The 11,119-nt window shown below is 30.1% G+C and overlaps 2 protein-coding genes across 2 annotated transcripts; one reads left to right on the top strand and one right to left on the bottom strand.

The window, feature by feature from the left end:
* Nucleotides 1–261: 261 nt before the first annotated feature.
* LOC119683934 lies at nt 262–997 on the top strand (the record flags this gene model as incomplete). Its single annotated transcript, XM_038097829.1, is given in 1 exon segment — nt 262–997. A coding segment is annotated over 1 exon segment (585 nt). The 3' UTR covers nt 911–997.
* Nucleotides 998–2,689: 1,692 nt separating this feature from the next.
* Nucleotides 2,690–9,920, bottom strand: LOC119680364 (inositol-3-phosphate synthase-like). Its single transcript, XM_038093142.1, has 5 exons — nt 9,653–9,920; nt 4,058–4,756; nt 3,760–4,002; nt 3,175–3,642; nt 2,690–3,102 (listed from the first exon to the last, which is right to left on the bottom strand). Exons 1-5 carry the CDS (start codon nt 9,755–9,757, stop codon nt 2,941–2,943), a joined length of 1,677 nt encoding a protein of 558 aa, XP_037949070.1. The 5' UTR covers nt 9,758–9,920; the 3' UTR covers nt 2,690–2,940.
* Nucleotides 9,921–11,119: the final 1,199 nt, after the last annotated feature.

Below are 11,119 nucleotides of genomic sequence, written 5' to 3'. Positions count from 1 at the left end.
TAGGATTGAGTTCCTACCATATATCATTTCGGTTCATATTTAAATGGTACTTATATTTTTAGGCTGTAACGAAAACAATTCTAAAATGTTAGAAAACTTAAATTTATTAATTAAAATCAACACATATTTTAATTTCTTCAGATGGTATAGATAAATTAAAAATCATTAAAACCGTTCAAATGTTTGGAAAAGTAGACTCAAGTTGATAAATCCTATCTAAACTAATATTGATTGTTCAACTCAGTAACATATTTTTAATATAAAAAAAATATTTTTTTAAAGTTTAGAATATTCACTTAGAAATCTTTAATCTTAAAGCCTAAAAATGATAGAAAATATTTGGTTGATATTTAAGTTTTGCGAGCTTATTGCGAGTATATGCGGAGCCTACTTTCACATTGTTGGTTCTTTAAACCAAATGGAACCACTGCCGCATAACTCGCTATACTGTATCACCTACATAGGATTTTCGATTTATAGTTTATATGCAATCGTCAGTACATATTTTGGAGAGACGATTAGTGCATTAGGAGAGGGCATAATTGCATCGATTGGAGTTGTACTATTTTTCATAACAGCAATATGCTCATTATCGCATATGGAATCAGATCTTCATTTATTACATCTGACACAACTCGAAGAGGTCAAGCATCCATACTTTCAAACTACTCTCAGTCAAAGCTATTGCTCGCTCGTAGCTGGTGCAATTTTTCTGCTTCACGCCCAGCTAGCATTCGACTATATGGTAACAAGAAAGAGTGGTTATATCGAAACTGAGGAGGCAACATGGGAACCTCCTTTGGAAATCGTTTTTTTCAGTGAAAATTTTCAAGAAAAACTTATGAATACGGCTGTGTACCGCAAGTTCATCACAATATTAAATGCACATCAAACACCAAGTGCAGTTTAACGGATATTCAGTGAAGTTAAATGAATTGTAATAATTAATTTAATAATGGAATAATGTATATTCCATATGTGAAAGACAATAATAACAAATTTGGTTATGTTTAAAATAAATTTTTTTGTAAATATAAAGAAATTAATTGGATTGACACCACAATCAGCCACTGCAGTACATACACGTAAAAGTTTATTTGAGTTGTAAATTATAGTTTAGCTAAAAATTAATAGCATACTTTTAGCCTGTTTCGCGTAAATAACATGCAAGCATTTTCGCATGAGTTAATACCCAGTAGGAAATTTATACATAATGCTTATATTAATTATTAAAAATGTAAATTATAATACATTTACACAAGTCTTAGACTTGTACATTACTATGAGATTTATTTTGCACTGCGAGGTAATATCTATAAATAAAAGGGATTCTTAGTTGGATGTCAAGAACGATGTCGTTTTTGGTGCACATGCTTGTTCATAGATAAGAAAAGTTAAACTTTTACCATAAAATCCATTAACTTTGCTTGTTGATCTATGGTTTGTTCAAATTTAATAATAAATACATAAGGGAATATTCAATCATTGTCTGAAACAGACATAAGTGCTTAAATAGATTTGTAAAAGGCTATAACTTATTGACACAACTAAAATTAATAAAAAAATCGAAATCGCACTTAATTCGGCATTCACACAACATTTTTATTTATTACACATATAAGGAATCTTCTTTTTCTGAGAAAAATTCGAATGAGGAAATGCAACGTATAACAAAATGCTGAATTTGACGAATGTGACGCGTGTTATGACGTAAAGAAACTGGAAGGGTTCGAATAGTAATAAAAAAGCAACAATAAATAATTCAATAAATGAATCAAATTTTTTTTTGTTGCTTCTACATTACAGTTTGAACCCTTATAGAATTTTTTTATTGTTACAAATAATTATAAGATTTAAAATCTTCACCGACTTTCTCTTGGTACCGACTTGACAGAGCTATCATCCAGCAAAATTAGTGATTTGCCCATGTTTATAAACTTATCAGGTTAGTTTCCTTTTGCTTGAATGGGGGACCTTTCAGTGCTGTTTGTACGTTGACCATGGCGACACTTTTGGGGATCCTTCTGGTCTGCGTATGATATCATTTGATATTAATAGACGGTTTTGGTATAATAACACTCTATTATTTGAGTTCAAATAGGTTTTGATGCACAAGGCCGCCATTCCAACCTAACCTAACATGCGAATAATTTAATTATTCTTTTAAAAGTAATGAGGTATGTCGCTCATTTTAGAGTGCATTTTATTTTTTTATATTTAATGTGATCAGTTATAATTATTTATAGTGGGGTTTTGCAATATAATAAGCTTCAAAATCTATAATCAACATATTGAAACTAATTGACTCTACTAACGATGTTTATCATATCATTTATGCAAACTTGATTGAGATGTACTCTACAAGAATAAAAACTTATTAACAAATGATGGTTCCATGCGCAATCCGGTACACGTTCTGTAGTCATTTATCCACACTGACTATTAAGCGAAGCTCACCATTCGCAAGAGGGACGCTATCAACAGATAACTATATGCTACTACAACATTTACGAATAATCGTCTTACGAAAACTGCTATTAAATTATATGATTTGCACTCCATTTACTTAGCTAGCACTCAAATGTATTAGTTTTTCAAGGTTTTAATATATTTTCTTATATTTAAGAGAGCTGGTACTTTGAAATACAAGTATACATTTATTTTTGTTAAATGGTTAGTTTCTTACACAAAACTTTTTTTAAAAAATTTGACTTTTAACAATACTTAAGACTAATTTGTATGACACTAATATTCCAATTCTTTATTTTGTAGATACAAACTACAAAACGTAGTAAATACTATCAATAAACCTAAGTACTTGTCATGTGTGTTTCATCTAATCATACTGATATTTTATACGTTAAAGAACATAATGTATGATATCTTAAAAGAATTCATTTAGTTAAATTAATGATAATGAATATAGTTTAAATTAGATCATTAGCGATCGGTGGCACAATCATTGCCATTCACATGTTCCTTAACATGACCATTGGTATGACCGTTAGTATAACCATTATCCTGTGATTCCAAAGCACAATTTTTGCCGAATGTTTTCATCTTCTTTATTGCAGGTTCATGAGCAATGCCAGAGAAGTCGAACTGTAAAAGAAGTAACAACATATTACTAGAAAAAGTAATTAAAAACAGTAATTAAAAAACTATCAATCATACTCTTTGTTCCAAAGTCATGTGGGAGAGGGGTGCAAGACCAATGCATCCACGTAAAATATTCTCAATAGCCGCACGTTGACGGAACAACGAATTGACAACTTGAGAGCCACGAGGAACTAAAGGTGCCTTGCATAAGTAACTCAACAGTGATAGTACAGGCTTGAATGGCACCCATTCAGCATTGGCACAATTAGCGTTTTTAATGTGTATGCGAGAGCAAAGTTCGCCCAAAATAACCAGATCCAAAATCAATGGTGTAGCTAAAAGTGAGTCTTCACAAGTGTTATGTATCACAAGTGTATTGTGACCACCCATCATGATTTCAGAAGTGTATTCATCCATAGCACGTTTGCTATCACCCACATAGGGCACATACTTTATAACTACAATATGATCAGGATGTTCATTTGGCTTGTATAGAATGTTATTTGAAGCAACCATGTCATCCACAACATTACTTTTTGAAATCTAAATACAAAAGGTATTTTGTTTGAACAAATGTTTAATATGTTTAATAAAATAAAGCTTATACTGAAATAATTAACGTAGTGGTAGTATTAGTAGTTTGATATGCATTCAACTAACCTCCTTAGAGCGAAATTGCTTCGGTGCTGATAAATTTTTGCCATCGTTATTACCTAAATGATTATAACTGGCAATTGATACTGGCTTTATGCCTGCTCCAACCAAAAAATCAACGAGCACTGACTTAATTTTGGTTTGGCCCGATTTGAAATCATCGCCAGCAATGAAAACTCCCTTATGTTCAGCCAATTCAATCAATCCAGGCACAAAAGTATTTTGTGGTGAGCCATTAATGTATGTACACTAAAAAACAACGGTACTTAGCAAACTTTAAATAATAATAAATTATGCAACTTACTCCTTCGGCTATGCTTGCCATAGCAAAAATAGTAGACGGCGATATTTCTGATTTATTAGCCTTTAAGGATGTCTCCAAATCTTTCATAGTTGTATTTAGTCCCTCGATAACACTACAAAAGCGCTCTGTATTAGCTGTCCACAAAACAATGACTGTCTCAACACCAGATTTTTTCTTGAAGTCTTGTATATCGCGACGTATCTGTTCGTATTGTTCAAATTTCGTGCCTTCAATAACATTATCAGCACGTTCCGATTGATTTGCTGCTATAAAATCGGAATCGTAAATCGATGGGCGTGGTTTTAAAGCTGATAAATCTTTATAAATTTGATCTTGTACACCTATATCGAGCACTTGAGCACGACGCATAGCTTCACCAATGTTTAATCCACTTATATCCCAACCATCAACTAATATATCATTTGGATTAACCATCGGCACTAAATCCTTCATTGGTACATACACATCTTGTTCTTTTTCATCGGAACCAATCAATACAGTAGACGATTGAGTAATTGAACCAAACCAATTTGCTGTATTTAAACCAGTACGTGTACGCCACTGCAATTGACGACGGTTAGCTTCTAAAGCAGCAGTAAGTGTAGAACCATTATTGCCACCCCAGCCAACGAGCATAACACCAACTTTGGGCACATGTTTCTCGGTGCGAATTTTCAAAGCGGTTGTTATGGGATGAACCTAAAATATTAATACAATTATAATTAATATTCTATATATATAATTAATATTCTATATATTGAATAAGAGTTCAGAAAATTGGTAAACAGTAGAACAGTAGAAATATGCAATTAACAATTAATATATGAAAATATGTGTTAAATTCGTCGAGTTAGCACAATCGATAAAAGTATAGGATTAATATTCATTAATATATGTGTATATTTACTTAGAGAAAAAATTTCAGTGCATTAATTTTTAATTTTTATCAATTATAAACAATTTGTTTAAAAAATATTGTGGCATTTTATTATCTTGCAATTTTTTAATATTTTTAATTAATAATGTTAGTATGTGCTTAATGTATCATTATCGAAATCGTGACTTCCTTTGTAAAATGATAGATACATACTAGTCCTAAAAATAGCTTTAGACCAAAGTCGATACGTAGAAAATATCAGACGATTCACATTTTTATACATTTCACTTAGATTGTCACGTAATGATAATAATTAGTTAATTATAACTTTAAAATGTATGGAAGCCATCTGAATAATCTTTTTAACCCCTTCAGCACTACGTCACTGAGAAGTTTTAAATAATGCTCTTGTATATAATTACTATATTAAATTATATATGTATATTGTTATTATAATGAGCAAATCGTGTGTAAAATACAATATTGTATTAACTAGTCAATGGTCAATGGTATTGTGTTAGGGTAAGGCCCCTATGCACTGCGGCCAGCTTGATTATTGTGTACCCCTTTGTATTTAGACAATCAGTATTTCGACAAATCGAACCAGCTCCTTCGGAGGGAGTTTTCGAAGGTCTTCACCCTCTAGTTGGTATGTACCTAAAATTTTGTTTCTTCTGTGGCCTAGTGCATCACAGTTGGTGATCAGATGTTCCATAGACTCTTTCACATCACAACAGAATCTGAACTAACTAACTAGTAACTAATTAGTAACTAATGATATGAAACTTATGATATAAGCATATGATAATTTATATGATATCGTAGTTAATAGATATGATTCTATTAAAAGTACTTTTCAATAGAAAGCGAGCATCTTGTCTATTGAATCACTACACATTTGTACTAGTACGAGTATGGTCAATGACGGTTACATTCGTCTGACGAAAAATTAATATATTTCCATTTATATTTAGTCTTTGTGATATTTAGTTCTCTTAGAAAACTATCACCCTTTATATTTGATTCATATCATATGATTCATGTCTCTAACAGTTTCAATAATTTTTTAAAAAAATCTCTGCATCATTAAAACTGATTTTATCTGAAATCATAGTTTAATAACCCTCTCGAAGTGGAATACAGCAAAACAGATTCAAACACGTTTCTTGAAATTTATTATGCCTTATCAAATGGTTCGACATTTGCCGCCTTAAACTAATTAGTATTTAATCTGTTCAAATAAAAAATTGATTAACTTATCTCTAAACTGTTGACTATCGATAAATGCGACAAAAACTTTAAACACAAAGAAATTAATTGATAATACATGTAAATGTGTGTATTTTGGAATCGTGACACACAATATCCATGAACAAGTACATAGATACAAGTATACAGAACATAGCAAATTATATATTCCAGATATGGGTTAGGAGTTGAGAGTACCGACGATACTATACCGGCCGGCTTTAAAAAAGCGGCACAATATGAACCGGCAGTTGCTTAAATATGGTGACTTGCAGATAAATATTCTTATTTTATTGGCTTTAGGTACATTAATAGGAGTATATTGGTGTGCAAAAATGTGTGTTAATTTTGGTAATTAACATGTCTCAAACTAATATATTTTAAAAAAAAAATATTTGTAGTGTTTATCGCAAAAAGCGTTAAAATTTTTAAGCATTACGTGTACTTGACAATATATAAAATGTGATTTTAAATACACACAGAGAATTCGGAGCGTTTAATATGCAATACATTTCCTTATCAATAAATCAACATAGAATCCATTTATATTCCCGTGGTGTCTGAAAATTCAGCAGCAGAAGCGCATGCAAATTGCTTTCGAATTATTTTTATTATTCAAATTTTGACTATATCATGCTTATATAATATTAAATAAATATTTGTGTTTAAAGTGCAAAGGTGTGATCAGTAAATTTACATTGAATAACACTTCACCAATATAATAAGATGCATAATATGTATTTAGGTTTAGTGTTTGATTATTTCTCCAAATATAAACCTGAAAGTTATTAGTATTAGTCTCTACTCGATCAATAAAAGTATCTTTTTCATTCTTCTATAACCTATCACCTTTTAAAAATGACATTAAAGCATGCAGATTCTGTGGAATACAAAGTAAAATATCGTCCCTTTTCATCAAGTTTTAAATGCATTGGTTAAGCATGCACTCTTGAACTACAGATGGCTCTCCGAAGGCTCTTCAAAGTGCCATGGTACATCCGCACGAATGACATACTAAGAGACCTTAGAATAGATCCGGTCAAAAAATACATAAGGGACAGAGCACTGAAGCTATATTCGAAAATCGCCAGGCTGCCCTACTTAGTATTATCTAATCTCAAAGTAATCACTAACCGCACGGAGCGGTACGCAGATCTTAGATCAATCATTGTATAATCACGAAGATTATGAGGAATACTCAAATTAGTCAGTCAGATGGGTGGACCCCCCAGCCATCATAGAGTAAAAGTGTGCAAATGCAGTAACTCGGAAAAGGCTCAACATAAGATGAATATGTTAAGTTTACCAATAGTTTTAAGTTCTCCTGTTTAATTAAGGACATTTTTTCGAGAATCTTAAATGTCTATGACCTAAAATCCATTATATCATTTAGGAAAGTAGTTAATCAACAACATATTAAAATCCTTCTTAATATACAAAGAGAAGAAAATATACCAGCAATGCCGTTCACAAAACACTATAATTGTTAAATATAGATTACATAACGTGCTCATAAAATTTAATATAATATACATAATTCAGACTAATATTAAAAGTTCTACATTTCCAGTACTTATCCTCAACCATTTTGTGAGATAGACCAACAACAGCACCGCACAAATAAATTATTATGTTAGAAACGTGATATAAATTTCTTTAATATGTAACATTGGACCATTAATGTGTAAATCAAGCCTAACACAATTTTGAAGTATCGTTCAGGATTATAATACTTAATATCATAAGTGGCTTTTCCAATTGTCACCAATCCGCTAAGAATTCTCAGTTCATATATAGTTTTGGCAAACATTAAAAATTTTTATAACAGGGCTGTCCAAACCAGAACCCACGGGCCACATGCGACCCGCGACATGTTTCTAATCTACCACAAATACGCAAATTTTCCTTTGATATATTTTTTGGTGAAATTAAATTACTTTATTTTTAGTTTCCCAAAAAAATAGATTCAAATGTATAATTAATAAAGCTAAAATTGACATTAAATCGTATTTTTATTTTTCAACAAAAAACCATGGACGTATGTATTTGTTTCTGCAGCCCTTTGAGTTGTATTGGCCCGCGATTGTATCTGCTCTGGACAGCCCTGATTTATAACAACATAATCTAAAAGGATATATTGTTTTGACTGGATCGTCAGATAATTCAGTTTCTACTCTGTACTCAGTAAAATAAAGAAAGTATGCAGCTTTAAAGTTTATAAACCAGTAGCTCTGTATTTGAATGAAGAAGAAGGAAGGATTTTCAATGATTTTCGTTTACAAATAATAATAACAATCTGACGATTCGGTACTATCTGACTGCAATGCCTGGAACAACTAATTTCTAAGGATTTCTCAGTCGGTAGAGCTTCAAAATTATATATGTAGTGGAAAAAATGTATCAAGCGAAGAAGCAGTCCCCAAACTCATAAATATTTCAAATAAGAGATGAAAGAAGTAGCAACATGTGCATCCTCTGATCCATCTCATTCATGTTCTCTTAATTTCATCACATATTTTAATTAATTAATCTTATTCTTGTATGGAAAAAATAATATGTAATTTTTTTATTTATTTATTAGAATATGTTTTTTTAATTCATTTATTTCCTTGCTAGATGCATTATTTTGGTAAAAAAATGAGCTCTGAAATGTAGAAGAAAGAAAACAAAGAACATAAACAATCACACTTAATTATGTATGTATGCAAGCGTACACATCGTACTATTTACGACCTTGAACTTGTCACGCCATTACAACATAGAAGATGTCAAGTGCAAGTCCATTGCCTTAACAGCCATGCAATGCAAACGAAAACGGATTTAAAACAAAAGCGAAAAGAAAAAACATCATCGTAGCATAAATAGTGCACAGTGCGCAAGTTTGCCGCCAATGTAATAGCAGAAAATAATAGAGAGAAAATCTAATGTGAAAATAAATACATATTTCAATAGCTTTTGAAGTGGAAAATTTTTAATTTTTTTACAATTAATATTTTTTTCTTTTTGAGATTGTAAACATTATATTTCTTCAGTTCTTTTTATTGGTACATAATTAGAAATCTGTATTAAATGTTTTTGTATTTTTCTACAGAATTTTATTTAATTGTTTATAAAACATGTTAAATGTTTATAGTTTATTCGCCGAAAGTGAATACATTAACACTTCTTATTGTACAATTATTAGCGCATGCGCTAAACAAAAAAAAATGCGGCATATCCTCGCTGACTTCGCTGACTACTTACTGTCAGCTGAGAAGCCGCAAGAATTGATGGAAAATTTTGAAATTTTTTATGCACAGATAAATGTTACACATATATATTTGTATGCAAATTATTGCACATATAAACTTCGAACAACATATGTATGTATTTATTTTCACCATTTTTGGTCAACTACGTTCTGCGGTTTTACATGATATCGTTTGTGCATTCAAATGTACATATGAAAATCAATTGTTTCTAGAACTTACTTGGATTTTCCCATCGGCATTACGCTTCACTTTTGTAGTTTGATATTCATAATCTGTTTCAATAAATTTTTCACTATTTTGTACTTTTGGTGAAATTATTTCCATTTTAACTATGACTTTTTTCCTCTTAAAAACTGTAACAACTTTTATAGAAACAAAGCAAATAATTTTCTAACAAATACGCAGTCTTATTTTCAGTGGGTGTAGAATGTATTGATTTTCAAGAAAATATTTATCAACTTTATTGAAATATTTATAAAATCAATTTAGAATTTTTCAGTATTTATTTAATATTCAATTACAATTTATTAAAATCTTATTTTTATATCACTTCAACTTTGAATAAACTATAACTTTCGGCAAACAATACTTATACCTCCACTGCTTTACGTGAAATGTAAGTTTCTCTTCATTTCACGCTTCTATTTATGCATCAATTTTTCTTGATTCTCGCGTAAAGCAAGCAATCGTTCTGCTTCGGATATAACAACAACAACAACCACAACAACACAATCGTTTAGCCAAGTGTGCTGCGGGTGGGATTGGCGTTATCACATATTCTCTGACATGCGGTTGCCGGTAAATAATAACAATTGAAATAACAATTAACTTGATACATAAAAAACAGCTAACGTACCTTTAGTATACCAAAAACATTGGCGGACTTAAAAAACTTATATTTATTGTTATTGTAATGTAATTTTTTTTTAATATAGTCAGTGAATTAAATAAACTACATTTAAATTTCTTATTTTAAATATATGTATGTATGAATGTATGTATGATTTATTTATTCACAATAAACATATGAAATGTACATTTAAAAACTAAAACATATTAAATGTACTATAGGTACTAAAACATATTTTATTATTATTATGTTACATAATTATGAATCAGAAAATTATTTTTTGCACATATTTTTAATGTAATTGAATATAGAAATACTTTTATTTTCAAACAGGTGTTCTTGTCAACGACTATTTATATCCGTACTATACATAGTGTAAACAATAAAAAAAATGTATGGTTTGTGTTAAAAAACTTTATAGAAATGATTAAAAACATTTGTTATTTAATTTTTTGTTTGATTTAATATGAGTAAATATATATGAATTATAATAAAGTTAACAAATATATTTTTGCTTGCGAAACACGGAGAGTAATATAATATTTTAAAAAACCATATGTGAATTTTCAGTTACCCTTAAAATAGTAAATTGGTTATATCGCTAACTAAGTCATGTCAATAAAATTAATACATATATAATGTAATATATATAAATAAAACTAATGTATGTATATACAAAAATATATCAAACTCTGAGAATAAAATTGATACTGTCATATACTACGATTTTTGCATACCATAATATTAACATGCAAATTGTTTAATTCCTACTTGTTGCAATCTCAGTAACCTGAGAGCAAATAGTAGCTTTCAATGGTTGTTACAAAACACATTTT

This window comes from Teleopsis dalmanni, chromosome 2 (assembly GCF_002237135.1).
Source record: "Teleopsis dalmanni isolate 2A chromosome 2, ASM223713v2, whole genome shotgun sequence".
Lineage (NCBI taxonomy): Eukaryota > Metazoa > Arthropoda > Insecta > Diptera > Diopsidae > Teleopsis > Teleopsis dalmanni.
Note: the sequence above shows the minus strand (reverse complement) of the source record. Positions and strands in the feature narration are given on the sequence as shown.

What these genes read in the sequence shown, in the direction of transcription:
- LOC119680364 (XM_038093142.1), bottom strand. Translation starts at nt 9,757, where the DNA reads ATGGAAATAATTTCACCAAAAGTACAAAATAGTGAAAAATTTATTGAA. An exon ending in TGGCAAGCATAGCCGAAGGA is followed by an intron (nt 4,003 to 4,057) that starts GTAAGTTGCATA and finishes GTTGTTTTTTAG; the next exon opens with TGTACATACATTAATGGCTC. An exon ending in ACATGACTTTGGAACAAAGA is followed by an intron (nt 3,103 to 3,174) that starts GTATGATTGATA and finishes CTTCTTTTACAG; the next exon opens with TTCGACTTCTCTGGCATTGC.